This window comes from Saimiri boliviensis, chromosome 2 (genome assembly GCF_048565385.1).
Source record: "Saimiri boliviensis isolate mSaiBol1 chromosome 2, mSaiBol1.pri, whole genome shotgun sequence".
In the NCBI taxonomy this organism is placed as follows: Eukaryota; Metazoa; Chordata; class Mammalia; order Primates; family Cebidae; genus Saimiri; species Saimiri boliviensis.
The window spans coordinates 173,967,908-173,986,422 of NC_133450.1; the positions used below are offsets into that span (position 1 = coordinate 173,967,908).

The following is an 18,515-nucleotide window of genomic DNA, read 5'->3' on the forward strand; positions in this document are numbered from 1 at the left end:
CATCTAAGTTTTTCAGAGATACTGGCCTGTAGTTTTCTTTTTTGTTGTTGTAACTTTGTCTGGTTTTGGTATCAGGGTGCTAATAGACTCATATAATGAGTTTGGAAATATTCCCTCTTTTATTTTTTGGAGTAGTTTGAGTAGGATTGATATTAGTTCTTCTTTAAATCAGCAGTAAAGCTATCACTTCATGGGCTTTTATTGATGGGAGACTTTGTTATGGCTGCAATCTCATTACTTTTTATAGGCCTATTCGGGCTTTGGATTTTTTTGCCGTTCAATCTTGGTAGGCCATATGTGTCTAAGGATTTATCTGTTTCTTCTAGGTTTTCCATATAACTATTGTCTATAGTTGCTCATAATCTTTTCTAATGATCCTTTGAAATTTTGTGGTATTTTGTGAATTTTTTTGTAATGTCCCCTTTTTCATCTCTGATTTTACTTATTTGAACGTTCTCTTTTTTTCTTAATTATTCTGGCTAAAAGTTTGCTGATTTTGCTCAACTTTTCAAGGAACCAACTTTTCATTTCATTGATTTTTTTATTGTTTTTCAGTCTTAGTTTATTTCTGCTCTGAAATAAATGCTTTTGTTCTATTACTTTGGGGTTTGATTTGGTCTTTTCTAGTTCTCTAAGATGTATTGTTAGGTAGTTTGTTTGAAGTTTTTCTATTTTATTGATGTAAGAACTTTTTTGGTATCAACTTTCCTCTTAATACTGCTTTTGCTGTATCCCATAGGTTTTGGCATGTTTGTTTTCTTCTTCATTCATCTCAAGAAATTTTTCCACTTTCCTTTTAAATTTCTTCATTGACTGGTCATTCAGGAGCATGTTTATTGATTTCCAAATGTTTGTATAGTTTCCAAAATTTTTCTTGTTAGTAATTTCTAGTTTTATTCCATTGTGGTTAGGAAAGCTACTTCATATTATTTCAGTTTTTATGAAAATTTTTAGACTTGTTTTGTGGTCTATATATGGTCTGTCCTTAAGAATATTTCATTTGCTCCTCAGCACTTTTAAGATCTTACTGCATGGCCTTTTTGTCTTAATTTTGAAAATGTTGACTGGGTGCTGTGGCCCATGCTTGTAATCCCAGCACTTTGGAAGGCCGAGGCTGGTGGATCGCTTGAGGTCAGGAGTTCAAGACCAGCCTGACTAACATGATGAAACCCCATCTCTATTAAATAAAAATAGAAAAAATTAGCTGGGGATGGTAGCACATGCCTGTAATCCCAGCTGCTTGGGAGGCTGAGGCAGGAGAATTGCTTGAACCCGGGAGGTGGAGGTTGCAGTAAGCAGAGATTGCACCATAGCACTCCAGCCTGGGCAACAAGAATGTAAGTGTTTCAAAAAAAAAAAAATAAGAAGAAGAAATATTATTCTTAATTGTTCTTTTGCAGGTAGTCTGTATTTTTTCCCTTTAATTTTGAAGATTGTCGTTTTGATGTTTAATGGTCATGTTATAATGTATTTAGATATAAGCTTATTTGTATTTCAAGTTAGATAATTAATGTCTTCTATTGATTTTGGAAATTCTTAGCCATTACTTTTTTGACTTGTGGGTTTTTTTTTTCTTCTATTCTTAAACCATTTATTTTGCAATTAAACTTTACACTTACAGAAAAGTTTAAAGCTTATATACATAGAATGGAGTGTTACTTGGCAATAAAAAGAAGTGAGCATTAATACATATTGCAACATGGATAAACCTTGGAAACAGTTTACTAACTGAAAGAAGCCAGTCATAGAAGAGCACATATTATATTATTCTATTTATTGGAAAGGACCAGAATAGGCAAATTTATAGAGACAGAAAGTAGATTTGTGGTTGCCTACGTTTGAGGAGGTTAGAGGGGCAGTCAAGAGTGATGAATGATTATGGGTTTTGGGACGAGGTGACAAAAATGTTCCAAACTTGAATGTGATGATTGTATACCTTTGTAAGTGTACCAAAAACCATTGAAAGAGCTGTTGTTAAAAGAGAACATAGATAATTCTCTCAGTTTTTTCACCTTTCTTCCCCTAATATTAACATCTTGCTTATGTAAGTATAATACAGTTATTAAACCTAAGAAATTAATATTGGTGTAGTGCTGTTAACTGAATTACAGATATTATTGTTTAAAATGCCCTTTTTCTGTTCCAGGATCCTATCCGGGATCCCATATTGCATTTAATTGTCAAGTTTCTTTATTAGCCATTTTCACCCTGCTGATAAAGACATACCCAAGACTGGGCAATTTACGAAAGACAGAGGTTTGATTGTGCTCAGAGTTCTAAGTGGCTGGGGAAGCCTCACAGTCATGGCCTATTCTTCTGTCCTAGGAGGCTTTAATTGTTTGAGAATAGTGCAAAGCCCCCTTATTATTTCCATAATCTCTTAGCCGTTTTCCCTATTCTACACTGTTTTTGTTTGTTTGTTGTAGGTGTTGTTGTTGTTGTTGTTATTGAGACAGAGTCTTGCTCTCTAGCCCAGGCTGGAGTGCAGTGGCATAACCGCTGCAAACCTCCGCCTCCTGGGTTCAAGTTATTCTCCTGCCTCAGCCTCCTGAGTAGCTGGGATTACAGGCGCCCACGACCATGCCCAGCTAATTTTTCTATTTTTAGTAGAGACGGAGTTTCACCATGTTGGCCAGGCTGGTCTTGAACTCCTGATCTCAAGTGATCTGCCGGCCTCAGCCTCTCAAAGTGATAGGATTACAAGGGTGAGCTACCACGCCTGGCCTAAATGAATGTTTTAAGAATAGCTTTTAAATTGTTTTGCGTTTCTTAACTTGAAATCTCTAAGGCTGCCTTTTCTTTTAGATTTGGTTCCAACTGCTTTGGTATTTGAAATATTCTGTGATCTAACAGCTTTTCCCCACCAGTACTTATGCTTTTTTACCTACACATGTTGTTTTGTGTTTGACTTGTTCTTTCCATTTTCTTGTGGCGTGGCTGTATGATTTCTGTTCATTCTTTCTTCAAGTCTTCTCTCAAGTCTATCATCTCTTGATACCCTCCCTGATGACTTCTACCCACTGACTTACCTTTCCTCCATAGATTCCTCTTAAAACTATTTTCTATTGAAAATAGTTTAAAATCATATCATGTACCTTTCTGTTTCCAGTAATTTAGAATGAAGTATCTTTTTCTTCCTTTACATAAGGTGGCAAGTTCTTTGAAGGGTTAGATCATGTTTATATTTTGTTTTTCTGAGTACTGTGTACCACTCTGGGTATCCAGTTGGTACTGAATTGATAGCTTTTAGAGAATTGGTTTGTGTTTTATTTCAAATGCTGATGATGTTTACTATCGGAGTTACTTCTTTGTGTAAATGTGCCTACTGTCATGCCTGGTCTACAGTACTGCCCTTAGTAAAGGTTAGTTGAATGAAATCATTTAGGGGATCCCAAATCAAAGGGCATTTATTATTCTACTGTTTCACAGGGAGTATAAAGTTAAGAGCAAATGCACTGAATTCAAGTTTTCTCAAAAATACTCTGTCTACTGTCTTTCTTTTGAGCATCTCGTTAGTCTGTGTCCTAAAGTATATATCACTCATTTATCTTCGACATTGTTTTATTTAATGCCTTATGTAGTTTTTCTAATTAATTTACATTTGTAGATAAAGAAAAATTGGGTTAATTACAGCTTAAAAGAAGAGACTGGAATATTTTAGAAAGATTAATTCTTGTTAAAGCCTATCTAATTAATCTGTGTTTGTACTCTTCGTATCTGAGTCTTAAAATTTTCATAAAACATCTACCAGTGAAAAAATCATCAGTTATAGTTGGAATTGAACTTAAGACATTTGACTATCCATAAAACCAGATATTGAAATTATTGAAGAACACTTGGTTTAAGAAAATTGGGTCAAGTTAGAAATGATGCAACATTTTTGCTGGGCTTCAGATTTATCTTATCATTTAATGACCTCTTAAAAAACTGGAATTGACTTTTAAAATGTCTTAAATTGTTATTTTAAACAATACAGTTATTCTCCTACCTCTTAAAAACCTGTAAGGTGATTTGAGAATGTTTGATTTATATATATTACCCCAGTTTTCTGAGTGGTGATGTTTCAACAGAACTGAAAAACTAAAAAATCTGGATACCTGGCTTTAGAAATGTGTTAGCATTATCTTACCATCTTTGCTTCAGTGGCTGGTTCTTCAACAATATATATAGCTAGATAATCTGGAGTTAATTTTTTGTGTGTCAGTAAAAGTGAGAGCTCCTGTGCTTTAGAGTTATTTGCTTGGTAAACTAAAAACAAAATAGTGAAAAAGCAGGCAGGCACAACTTAAAACAGTTGACATTGGTTTAAGTAATTTCATTTGAGGGGTGGTACCTTACCAAATCCTGTTTTCTAAACTTAGTTTTATTTTTTTTTTAAGTTTCCTTGTAATACAATATAGTACTCTTAATTAATGGCTTTCTATGGATTGGAGTCTTGTTAAATGTTACCCTTTTTTTATTTGCTTCACAGGTTGTTTGCATTCGCTCCACTTGGAATGCTCTCTCTCCAAAGCTGAGTTGTGACACAAGACCTCTGATTCTGAAGACCCTGAGTGAACTGTTTTCTCTGGTTCCTTCTTTAACAGTCAATACAACTGAATATGAGGTATGCATTTGGAGCTCAACACGTTTCCAGCTTCTTCATTGGAAAGATGAGTGTTATAATAACTTTTGGAGTAAATATTCCTAATCTGTTGTTGTTCAGAGACCATGTTGATAGCTGTACGGACTCTTAGGAGTAGAAGGATAGCTCGCTTATCACTCTTACGTTTAACATTTATTTACATAAAGGATACCAACTTTTAATTACAGGAGTATTGTCAAGATTTTAAAGTCAATATTGTAAAAATAGTATTTGCAAAATAATAGAATTCATAAAGCCAACCATTTAAAATAATTTTGTTAATGTTTTAAGTTCTAAAGAGTAAGTGACAAATCCATTAATAAAGGCAGGACAGACTCTCCAAACTTTGTGAATTACTCTGCATTTGTCATTGTAATGAGTTCAAATACTTGGTAAAAGATTCTTTGTTATAAGATTCATGTATTAGTGCTTAGTGTTTTCTTTATTATCTCTTTTTTGAGTGAAATGCATAGTGACTTGCATTTATGCCTCCACATTTGTAAGTCATTTTTTTCATGCTCACCTTTTTTTCTGTTCCTTCAAAGAGCAGCAGCTGATTTTCACTTGCAGTCTTAGTGAACTTTTAGTTTGATTTAGTGCTTCAGACTTTGATAAACTGCCACTCCAGCAATCAGATTCCAATAATAGTCCTTCATATGTTTCAGATTATCTAGTTAAGACAGGCTTATAAGATACTTCAACTCATTCAAAATGTCGCACAATGAATAAAATCAAATTTATCCTTACTGGGCTATACAACAGCTATATCAGTACCGGGTACATCATCTATATGTAGTAAGTAGTTGAATGAGTATTTGAATCAATACAGTATATTTTGGTTTATTCTTACATGTACCCTTTTTTTTAGGGTCTTAAAAAGATCGGTTTGTGACTCCGAGTATATAGTTCATCAACATTCTTTCTTATGGCTGCAGTTCACAGGCACTTGCTCTTATATTGCCAGGGAGTTTACAGGGCTACTGATAATAAGCTAAGACTAAAAACCAATATAAGGCCATATTGTGTATATTTACTTTATGTCTTCAGGGGCTAAAATCATATACCTTTGTATTGCTTGTACCTTGAGTATTAATCAGATTTTCTTACAAGTTAATTTGTGAATTGATTGGTGTGTTGGTTTCTTTTATTGGCATATCCATGGTTGTGAGTTGTCTTTTGGACTAGAATTTTTTTTTTCCCTCCAGATTTTACATTCTTTTCCTCTGGTATCTTATTTTGGTTGTCTTCATGCTTATATAATATTAGGGTTCCTCCATTGTTCAGGCAAACTCCTTTGGGGCCATTCTCTCCATCTCCTCCTGCCCAGTTGCGGGTGGGGGTCTTTTCAGTGAACATAGTCCCCTTAAAAGCAGAAGTAAAGAAATGTAGAGGGAGAGACTCTCCTTCCTCTTCCCTCTTTTATCTTTGCGTGTTTACATAATTTGTTTTTTAACTTCTTAAAATTTGTTTGGATGTGAGCCAAGCTGAATTTAATTTTTCCCAAAGCGCTTCTTAGGTCATTTCTAACCCAAGTCACTTCATTATCTTAAGTTTCCCTAAAATGTAGTCCAACCTCTTTGTACCAAGTTTATAAAACATTCTGGAATCTGCCCTCATTAGTGTTCTGTATCCTGCACTCCAAAAAATCCTAACCACTTTTAGTGTCCTTATCTTCCTCCAAACTTTTCTGTTTCTTTTCCTTTATGTTACTCCCTCTATCTAAAATTACTTTCTTTTTCATCTTTAATTAAAAACTATACTTTAAGAAGAAAAGGATTATTTTAACTCATCACATCCTTTGAGAGTTTGTCTATCAGCTGGAGTCTATTGTTCACAAAGTTCTTTATCTATACGGTTCTAGGAACATTTATTCCGTTTCATACTACAGGTAAATGTATGCGTATACCATTTTTCCCATTGAACTATAAGCTTATTGAAAATAGAGTTCATCATTTAATTATAGCATATTTTCCCAATTGCTTTGCACAGTGCTTGCTTCACTTATTTATTGAATTGGGTATATTTATTAAAACTGCACTAGGTCTTAGAGATACTAATAAATACAGTCAATCCAGTTTTTGAGTACCTATTCAGTCCCCAGCACGCTGCTAGTTAGTTTATACCAGTTAGTTCTAATATCTGATACGAACGTATTATTTTTTATGGTATAAAGAAACTAAAGTTTTGAGAGACCTATATATTTATTAGACAAATATTTATTTATCTGCTATGTTCTAGGCAAGTAATTTGACTAAGACTATAGTTAAAAAGCTAAGTGAAAGCTGATGTCTGAACCCAGGACTTTCTTTTTTTTTTTGGAGACGGAGTTTCGCTCTTGTTACCCAGGCTAGAGTGCAATGGCACGATCTCAGCTCACCACAACCTCCGCCTCCTGGGTTCAGGCAATTCTCCTGCCTCAGCCTCCTGAGTAGCTGGGATTACAGGCATGCGCCAGCCACCATGCCCAGCTAAATTTTTGTATTTTTAGTAGAGACGGGGTTTCACCATGTTGACCAGGATGGTCTCGATCTCTTGACCTTGTGATCCACCCGCCTCGGCCTCCCAAAGTGCTGGGATTACAGGCTTGAGCCACCGCGCCCGGCCCGAACCCAGGACTTTCTATCTTCATCTCCTTTATTTTCTCATTATACCATGTAGCCAGTCCATGGCTTCTAGAAGCTCCAAAGGTAGGTAAAGGAGATAGATATGAGTGATGGTAATTTTAATAATATTTGATGAGCACAGGGCAATGAGAGTATGGTGGAAAAAAATGACAAACATTCTTAGCAAGAATCCAAGGAAACTATTTGTGCTGTTGGACTTGGAACTGGAAGAATTGATATACTGTTGCTCCCCATTGAGGTTTGGGGATTAGTATACGCAAAAGCAAGGAGGTATGGAGGTACCTAATATGATTTAGAAGGACAAACAGTTAGCTGTGGCAGCGAGGAAGAAGACCACTGGCTGTTGGAAGGTAAATGGCTTTTATGCTTCATCATTTATTTTTTGCATATTTGTCATCTTTGAGGAACTATGTGAGCTCTGTGGTTTAGGTCTTTGAAATGAAAAATCAGTCACTGCCCTAAGTAGTGGACAACCTCGTAGAGAGTTAGTCATGCTAGGTGCTGAAAAGTACCATGTGCTCTATGGCCATGCAGAGAAGGGAAAACTCTTGGGCAGGCTGGAACAGTGGCGTGAAAGGGTGACAGTTCTGTTAGTACTTGAAGGGACAAAGAGTAAGAAATGGTTAGGTTTCTAAATTTCATAATCTTAAAATCTTAACGTGTTTAAAATATGCATGTACTTAGAAGATAAGTTTGTTTCTGAATATATACATTTTGTAAATGATGGGTAAATACACATTAAGTGAATTTCTGATGGCATTACTTTAAAAGTGACTTAATTTTCATTGTTTGGTACTTTGGATTGTTTATTCTCAGTTTTAGCTTGTTCTTAACAATGTATTCTTTTGTTTAACTTTTCAGAATTTTAAAGTTCAAGTCCTCAGCTTCCTATGGACTCATACTCAAAACAAGGTATTATCACAAGGCTTGTCAGTGAATCAGAACAAAGCTATGGAAATTTTGAAATATGTAAAATAAGACTCTTAGGATGAAAAGTACAACTGCCTTGAAATAATGGATTCTTGATTTTTAAAAAAATGTCTGACTATTCATAACTTTTGGTTTTAAAAATTATTCTTAATTTGTGCCCATTAATAGATTTTTACGATAAAGTTTGCTTAGTGAATCTGACAGATAGGAAGGGGAATTGTTGACATTATCTTATATTTTTATATGGTTTTCTCCCTTTTCTGCTTTGCCCCTTCCCCACCAACAAGCATACCAAACAAACAAAAAGTCCATCCCATTTTTCAGAGGTTTCCAATCAAGAATTATATAGAGAGACTGCTGGTGATATTATACCTAACTCGTGGATGAATGAGCTTAGATTCCAAAAGCCTAACTTGCACTATTAGTAGTAGGTGGAGAATCAAAATCCAGACCCAGCCCTATCAGACAATAACTCCTTATTCTCTTTCTGCTAAATCATGCTACTTCATGGAGACCTGAGCAGTTATGAATTACCTTATATTTAATGTTCAAAGTAGGATAAAATTTAGTATTTTTGATCTCCTTGCCCATTTTTAGTTGGGCATGTTCTCCAGAAAAAAATGTTTAATGCTGATAATTTTTTTTCCAGTTCTTATTTCCCTTCTCAGACCCTTTCACTTTTTCCTCTGCAATATTTTCTCTCGAAATGAGGATTAAATTTCTGAATCTCTCCTCTGAAATTGCAAGTAAATGTCTTTTTGGCCTAGGCAAAGGTTTAATACCATTTTCAAAGCATTGACTGTAGAACCTTGGGTTTAGTGAGGGAAGGTTTCTTTCCCTTTCCAGATTTGATGTTTAATGTATGTTGTGTTTTTTGTTTGCTTGCTTTTCTTTTACACTACCTAGGACCCAATTGTAGCAAATGCCGCATATAAATCCCTGTCCCACTTTAGTGCAGGAGAACACACCGTTCTTCATCTGCCTGAAAAGGTAGGTGTATCTGCTTTCTCACTGGTATTTCTTAATTTGCCAGAGTTTACATCCTTGTCTCGCTTATCTTAGGAGATCCTTACCTGATGAATATATGTAACCTCAGATTTGTTACCCATGCAAGATAAAAATTAGTACCCATTATTTGTTTATCTGTAAACAACTGTAGAGGTTTGAAGCAGATGGAAGACACCTATGATGCAAATGAAATCTTCCTAACGTGACTGGGTATAGACAACTTGCTCCAGATCTGAGTCATTCTTAGGAATCACTTTGCCTACGTAGTATGCCATCCTGGACTTTAATCCAAGCATGGCCTTCATAGACTAAGATGTTATACCACCTGTGCAGCCATTGATCTCTATTTGTGATAAAGAATGGGATGCCATATGAAAAAATCTGCTATTTTTTTTAGTATATGTGAAATATTACATAGGTTAGCCCCAGATAACTGGATGAAGAAAGTATCACTATCTTTTAAGGGTTAACACATAGTGTGGTATTGTCTTGGTTTTTAGACTAAACTAAAAACATACAGCCTTTTCTAGTATCTGCCTAATATAATCAGGTTTAAATTAGTAGATCACTTTAATGGGTTAAACATCTGATTTCTCATGTAGTGCCACTCTGAAATTCATACAGATGTTTATTGAATGCCACTGAAGTGTCAAGCAGACATTGTGTTAGATGAAGTTACATGTAACATTACCCAGACTCTGTTTTCGAGGTCAAGTGGCAAGAAGGTTTGGTGTGAATTTCTTGGAATCCTCGGGCATTAAAATGGGTTTGGCATTTTCTTCTGGATTGCATTTATACTGAGATTAGATGCCAATAGGAACCAGGCAAACTTCTGTTTACTGAATTGAATTGGAGCCACCATATAAAAAGGATTGAAAATAGGCTCTTGTAAAACCAAATCCTAAGTCAGGCAGGATTTCCTGTGCCTCTGAGGACTTATAAAGATGGACTGACTGCTTGTCATGCAGTGATCACAAATGGGAAGACTTAAGCAAAGATGTTTTATGACTCACACAATTTAAAAAGGTGGGACTTCAGACTCACTATGGTGACTAGCAATACCCATTGTTGCTTTAAAAAAGAAAAGAAGGAGAAAAGCTACATGTAAATTTGATGTGCAAACACCTGCCAATAGATGAGCTGTAGCATCTGGAGAGGAACCTTTTATTCTTGTTTTTAATAGGTAATTATTCATTTAAATCACAGCATAAAAATTACCCCTGTTTTTACCTGTTGTTCCTAAAATATTCCAGTTGGAGTATTCGCTTTTATTAAATAACTCCAGCATACTATTGACATTTAGTCTCCACCTTTTAAAATATTGACTTGTTTATATTTTTTTTTCTAATTTCAGTGTTATATGCAATTTCCAATTATGCTTGCAAGAGTTTATAAGTGCTATACTCTGTCCAATATTACCTACTTTCTTAATCTAACTCTTCTGAACTCTTTGATCCCTGAATAGCCATAGATAGCTTTTTATATCTTCCGACATAAATGGTAAATGTATTTAGAGTTGGGGTTTCTATATATATGTTTGGGTTTTCGGCGTCAGAGTCGAAAGAGCTATAAAGGAAACCTATAAGGTTTATCTTTTTGTAGCTATGCTTTTCAGCCGTTTTCTTCCCTGCTCTAATCCCCTTCTGGGATATGACCCACTCCAAAAAGTAACAGTAGCTCACTGCAGTGGATATTCAGAACTGAGGTTGAGATGAGGGGGTATAGTGGTTTGAAAGAGTCTTCCTCACTCTGACCCCAGCTTCTGATTCAGAGGACCTGTCGCTTTGTGGAGAATCATTGCTTCTGAGACCACATCGTGCATTCTTCTTCTTTTCATTGATTGCTGCATTTCAGTTTGGCTGTTCGAACACCTAAAGACTAAAAGTTCAGAAAGTGTTCAAGGTGTTCATATTCCAAACAAGTCCCCAAAGGCTAAGGATCCAGCTTTGTTGGTGCTTCACCTTTTTTGTAGATGGAGCGCTATAAAACAGTGGTGTGAAACTGCAGCTCATTTTTCTATAAAAATGTATTTTCCAATGTTTTGGAAGTTCCTGTCAAGTGGGACTTCTTTAATGTAAAAACTAAGATTCTTCTTTGCTGAAAGACATTACTCTGCACTAAGGGCAACACAAGACACCTGTCCATTTTCCCAGGGAAAGTATGTCCATATTCTCTCTTCTTACCTATGAAATTTGTGAAATAAACTTTTGAGCCCTTCATGAATTTCAAGTAGAACTGAAAAAACAAAAAAGATACAAGGCGTCCTTCCAGATGTGGCTACTTTGTTAATTATTTAATTTGGCTACTTTTTAAAGGACTGATTTTCTTTAAATTTACTTAAATATTTCTTGTTGATTGCTGAACATCAATTTATTTTGTATAAGTTCTTGAAAGTTAACAAACTGGTAGAACAAAAGGAATAAGAGGAGTGGCAGATACCAGAACAAAGGTTTAGGGATGAATGAAACAGCATATCTAAGGTAAGGTGGAAAATGGCACTGGATAAATGGTAAAGCTGAATGAGGTTCAGTGAGTTAAGAATTTGAATACCATGTTGATGAATTCATCTTTCTTGTCATTTGTTACTGAGAATTTCTGTGGGATTAGAGGTACTTGCATTGGTTTAATAATAATTTATTTGGAATATCCTAAGCAGTAGGTCCTACCTTATGAGCTGAGGATGTTGACTGACTGCCTATATTTTGTGGTTTGTAACAGTATCATTAATTACTTGAAGCATGTAGATCTAAAATTGGTTTAAAATTTCAGGAATTCTTTAAGGACATGTTGATTCTAATGTTGAAAACTAGATAAGAATGATTTTTCCCTTTTCGCTTTTATTTTTTTCTGTTTTTATAAAAGCTAGTTATACTCTTACCCTGTATAGCACACCTCCCCCCAACCAAAAAAAAAAAAAACAACTATAGGAAGTTTCCTTGTTAAAAGAATCAATAATGGATAAACATTTAGGTAGAAGATAGTGACTTTCCTCTCTGACTTGGTTTCATTAAAAAACATTCACCTATTTAAAAATTCAACTTGTTTTCTTGATTTCTAGGGTTAATTTTAGTAATAATATAAAAGAACTGATTATGCATTCAGAGTTGGTATAAATATGGTGTAACCCATTTGGCTTTGATTTAAAGTGAATGTCACTGCATTCATCAGAAGCTGTTTCTCTTTTTAACTGAATAATTTATGCAGATACTTGACGTGTTCCAAATAAAATTCTCTGTTTATGCACAAACCCTTGGATTTCCATAGGTTACAGACACAGAAAGTTGGTTGAAAGGTTATCCGGCTCAGAACCCACAGTGAGGCATTTTGTGGTATATGCTTTCCAGTACACTTTACAGTACAATATGCTTTCCAGTTAGGTCCACAACTATGATGGTTGGACTTGTGATTTTTCAACTTTGTGATGGTGCAAAGTGATACATATGAGGTAGAAATGGTACTTTCAATTTTGAATTTTGGTCATATTAAGTAATTAGGTTGACTGCACAGAAGGACAGGATAGGAGGATAGGAAAACAGTGGTACAGAAATGATCATATCCCTTTTATACTAAATAATTTTGGAAGCATTTGGTCTTGGCATAGCTTGCACAGCACTTTAAGGTTCCTCTGGTGGTGGCAGTGACTTGCCCCTCCCCCGCCCCTTCCTCTTTTCCTTCTACTCCCCTCCTCCCCACTTCCCCTCCTCTTCCTCTGCATGCCTACATACCTTCCTCCCTTCCTAGCTACTTCCTTACCTCCTTTTTTCTTTCTATACAGCTTTATTGACATGTGACTAACATACTGTATAACTCACCCATTTAAAGTATGCAATTTAGTGGTTTTGGTATATTTCAACAATTGTGCAACTAATCACAGAGCAACCACAATCTAGTTAAAAGAAACTATTAGCAGTCAGCCTTTATTACTCCATTCCCTCTCCCAGACCTAAGCAACCACTAATCTGCTTTCAGCCTCTGTGAATTTGCCTATTCTGGACTGTTCCTATAAATGGAAACATACAGAAGGTGGTCTTTTGTGACTGGCTTTCTTCACTTAGCATAGTGTTTTCAAGATTCCTTAATGTGTAGCATGTGTTTGTACTTTATTTCTTTTTATTGGTTAATTCATGGTATGGATTTATACTATATTTTTTGTTTATATATTCCATCAATTGATGAACATTTGGGCTGCATCCATTTTAGGGCAATTATAAATAATACATCTGTGAACATTTGTATGCAAGCTTTTACATGATCATATATTTTCATTACTCTTGGTTATATACCTAGGAGTGAAACTGCTGGGCCATAGAGTAACTCTGTTTTTCTGTTTTCCCAAATTACTATGATGTATAAAAAGTCAGGAAGCAAGGCAGAAGGACTCAGAACCAACCTCTTTCTCAGGAATTTTTAGACCACCAGGGTTGGTTAGAATCTTTAAGACAACTCTTTTTTTTTTTTTTTTTTTTTTTTTTTGAGACGGACTTTCGCTCTTGTTACCCAGGCTGGAGTGCAATGGCGCGATCTCGGCTCACCGCAACCTCCGCCTCCTGGGTTCAGGCAATTCTCCTGCCTCAGCCTCCTGAGTAGCTGGGATTACAGGCACGAGCCACCATGCCCAGCTAATTTTTTGTATTTTTAGTAGAGACGGGGTTTCACCATGCTGACCAGGATGGTCTCGATCTCTCGACCTTGTGATCCACCCGCCTCGGCCTCCCAAAGTGCTGGGATTACAGGCTTGAGCCACCGCGCCCGGCAAGACAACTCTTAATGAGAGTAAACCTGGAAGACCCTGAGTATGCATACAAACCAGTCACTTGAAAAACCCTGCTAGTCAGAATCAAAAGGTTTGCAAACATGCCAGGGTTTCTCTGATATGCAGTGATTTCAACAGATGCTTTCATACCCTATCTAGAGTATACTTGATAGCTATCTCGGTAAGTATGACTGATTCAAGCCCTCTGAGAATTAGGTACTTAATACTGAATCTGAATTAAATCTTGTCTTGGACAGTGCTCGGGTAGTCAGGTTGCTTTCACTTCTCCTTCGCTAGTGAAGAGAACACTAGTTAAGGTTTAAAGCCTTCATTGGAGTTGAGATTATTATGCTTAAGAGAAGCATTTTCTTTCTGTTTCTTTTATTCCCCTGCAAGAATCCTGACTCAGTGCAGTTCCTAAATGGAACAGTGCTTTGGGGACCTATGAAGAAGGCAGTCTGCAGGAATTGTTAATTATTTCTAAAAATAACTCTGAGAGACAGGCTAATGGTAATGACTGGATTCTGGCACTTTATGGTTATAGAAACCACTTTTGTATATTTTGATTTCCTCCCCTAATGTTTAATTATCTCCATGTGGGCATTATGATAGAGTGTCATTGAAGGTATTAAAAATTTAATTAATGGCCTGTTATATCTTGTGAATACAATAGTGGAAATCTTTTTACATTTTTAATTTTTTATTCAAACAAAGCTAACTAATCAAAGAGCAACCACAAAATCTTCAAAATGCAAATTAGATACAATAATGTACAGCTACCAGTTACAGAATTTAGTATTTTGTATTCCATAGCAAGAAACTGCCAAGTCTTAACAAGTCAACTAAAGCATTCTGTTGTTCCCTGAGCTTTACTGTATATTCCACTGGAAGATTTTAAGCTTGTCATAGAAGTATGACTAGAATCACAAATTTTTAAAAAACATTAAGACAAGGAAAATATTTAACTATGAGCTTTAGAAGTTAAATATATTGAGTATGTCAGTGTTTGCATTTTATTGTTGGATGGTACGGAATTTTATAGTTTTCTATAATAATTGCATATGCCAGCTTACAGTGATTTACTGTATTAACAGTTTTTTATATGGATTTAAGATTGTATCTAATAGATAACTAGAGTTTACCATTTAGTTTATCTGCAAAAGGAATAGATTTAAAAAATTAATTTTAATGGTCTATTATGTTACAGAGTGATGAAGTCTAACACAATTTTAAAATCTTGTCACAAAAAGGATAAAATATTTTACATAATGTTTTATTATTATCTTCTCTATGATCTTTTCACTTCTCATTTCAGATAAGACCAGAAATTCCCATTCCTGAAGAGTTAGATGAAGATGAGGAGGATGTGGATCTTTCAGTTCCTGGCTCTTGCTATCTCAAACTGTTGTCACTCACTGACCCTTCTGTTTTACCAGGTGAGTCCTATTTGGTAGTAGAGAAGCTAGCATTTTTTAGTGATTTGATTGGTCTGATTGTATTCTTTTGTGATAGGTATGTACCTATAGTTTAATCTTAAGTACTTATTTTTTAACTAGAATGTTAAATGCACCCATCTGTTCTATAGAGATGGCATGAGGTAGTACAGTGTTTGAAACATATAAAAAATGTTAGCTCTAGTAGCATTGAACAAGAAAACAAGTGTAAATAACTGTGTTCAGTGATAATTAAAATTTATTCGAAAAGCTAAATGTATTCCAAGGATGAATTTGCACTGGTACTCTAGGTCATTGGTTTAAATAATACTTCTTCATTATGTAAGCTGAGTGAAAAGATCATTCATTAGGTTATTCAGGGATTTACTGAGTAGTTTCATTATTATACATTTATTCTTTCTATACAGTTATGCCAAAGATGTTACTGGTATTTATTTGAGAGCTATAAATTAATGCTTTTAAAAGATGGATCAGATTGTATGGTCTTTCAGCTTTGATGTGAAGCTTATAGGGCCTTTAGCTTTTAAAAAGTAGGCCAGGTGCAATGCCTCACACCTGTAATCCCAGCACTTTAGGAGGCTGAGGTGGGTGGATTGCTTGAGGTCAGGAGTTAAATACAAAAATTAACCTGGTGCGGTGGTGCATGCCTGCAGTCCCATCTACTTGGGTGGCTGAGGCACAAGAATCACTTGAACCTGGAGGTAAAGGTTGCAGTTAGGCAGGATCCTGCCACTGCATTCTATCCTAGGTGACAGAGCAAGACTCTGTCTCCAAAAAAAAGATAATGCTTACGTGTTGTAATTATTCCATATATATATTGCGTTTAGAAATACTCACCTGCTCCTATTACTGTATACCCTACCCAAGAAATGGTCGATGATACCATTTGAAAAATACATTTGATTGTGGACAGTGATTGGGAACTTACATTATTTTATTTTGAATGTTACTTTCCGATCATTAGAAATTATTTTAAAATTCCCTTAGTGATTTATTGTGATTACATAGCTTTTCTCTATTAGACAACATTTTGCTTAGTTTTGTTCCAATTTTACTTTCAACATTCACCTAGATATAAAAATTTAATTTCTGGAAATGAAGTTCAATGAAAACAAGGAATGTCATTTTATCTTCTCGGTCATCATCATACTAGCCTGTAATGTTTTAAGTTTTTTTCCCCTGGTTTCATCCCACATGGAAATTCCTGGGAAATTCAGCCAAATATATACTATTTATTTCTGAACAAAGTTCCTGTTACAATTCCCTGCCTGCTTTTATTAGAAAAAACTGAATGCCAAGTTAGACAGTGTTCACCTTTTCTCTTCTCCTGATATATAGAAAGAAACCGCAAAGGCTGATTCATTTTCCTCTCTTCTATTCTTCCCCACTTCCTACCTCTTAGCTTTTCAGAGTCTAAGACCTCCTTGAAGTTAACATGACTCCAAGGAAGGAAAAAGCCTTCACTTATCCAGACTTCTTTCTTTAACCTGTAATAACCTAGAGTCAAAAGTCCTCTAGGGCTTTTTAAATGATGGTTTTTTTTTCACTCTTACACGTATCCCTCATCACAATCTGTGGTGTTAGAAGAAGTTGGTGAATAGTTGTTGCCAAGGGATGCTGCTGTTTGTCCTCTCAGCACAGTATGTCCAGTGCTATGATGGCTATTACCTGGCTCCTCTACATTGTTTATACTTGGTAGTTCCCAGTGCCTTCACTTGAGAAAGAAGGGGAATAGTTGAGAACAACACAACTGTATTTGAGAAAATTTAGTCATTTGAGTGAGGTGGGCGATATAGATGCTATGTTGGCAAACTGTCACTATGGACATTTTTTTTCTTTGATTATTAGAGAACTAGAGAAAGTATCCCTTTGATTATTAGAGAATTATAAAAAGAACCAGGAAAAAGGCACCAGCCTTAGGAATATATACCCTAAAATGCACAAGATGAATGATGTATATTATCCTCCAAATGCTACAGACATAAAAGTGATTGATTTGCTGAATTTAAGTGAATCCTGGCCCTTACTCCTTTGAATTCCTTTCAAATGAACACAAAAGCAACTGCAAAGTGAGTCCAGGAATTTGCATTATTTAAATAGAGATATTACTGATGTTGGTTATTAAAAAATAGTTTTGAAATGTTTATACTTGGAAGAAGTTGCAAAAACAGTTTAGAGAGTTCTGTGTACCTTTTTTTTTGCCCTCGTGCTCTAGTTGATAACATCTGACATAACCATAGTATGATATTAAATGCAGAAAATTGACAATGGCACAATATTACTAACTAAACTGTAGACCAATTTGAATTTTACAGGTTTATTTCCCCAGTATATAAACTTATGGGATTAGCTATTTCTTTTCCCATCAGGTGTCATTAAGGGGTTTAGGCCATAACCCTGAAAGACCGAATCCCGAGCACCATATTGTGATTGTTGAAATCTTGAAAGATTAAAATTTCTAAAGTCTAAAATCCTCAAAATCACAATTCTGAAATATTAAAAATATAATTCTAGAAAAAAAATTTAAAAAGTTATTTACAAGATTTATATTTACATTATAAAAGGGAATTTACTTGAGAAACATAAAAACAACAGAACACTTCATAGATCACTTTACACAATAAAATAGGCAATAGTAATGTAGATAGTTTTGCAGTCATAAACAGGTATACCAACAATAGTCGCAATATAACAATTACGAGCAGACGAACTGTGTTCATAAATTAATAACCCCCAAAACAGTATGTATAAATGCTTATCACTGTGGTTGGTGATTGTGGGCTACCAGCCTTGTAACGGCAGTCATCGGAAATACTGTGATAGACAACCAAAGTCTTTTGACAAAATCAGTGAAAAACCTTGAGTCAAAATCCTGGCCAACATGGTGAACTCTGCCTCTACTAAAAATACAAATAGTAGCCGGGCGTGGTGGCAGATGCCTGTAATCCCAGCTACTCAGGCAACTGAGACAGGAGAATCACTTGAACCTGGGGTGTAGGTTTCAATGAACTGAGATCATACCACTGCATTTCAGCCTGAGTGACAGAGCGAGACTCTGTCTCAAAAAAACAAAAAAACAAAACCCCTCAACGGATCATCACTGCATATGCAGACACCAAAAT

At 35.4% G+C, this 18,515-nt stretch overlaps 1 protein-coding gene across 6 annotated transcripts in view; it reads left to right on the top strand.

The window, feature by feature from the left end:
- FOCAD (focadhesin) overlaps positions 1 to 18,515 on the top strand; it is a 312,140-nt gene that overhangs the window by 174,831 nt on the left and 118,794 nt on the right. For all 6 annotated transcript variants that reach the window (XM_074394918.1, XM_003928127.4, XM_074394919.1 and 3 more), the window contains 4 exons: positions 4,472 to 4,606; positions 8,110 to 8,160; positions 9,085 to 9,168; positions 15,255 to 15,375. In XM_074394918.1, the coding sequence (XP_074251019.1) occupies positions 4,472 to 4,606; positions 8,110 to 8,160; positions 9,085 to 9,168; positions 15,255 to 15,375 (391 nt within the window). The remainder of the gene's footprint in view (positions 1 to 4,471; positions 4,607 to 8,109; positions 8,161 to 9,084; positions 9,169 to 15,254; positions 15,376 to 18,515) is intronic.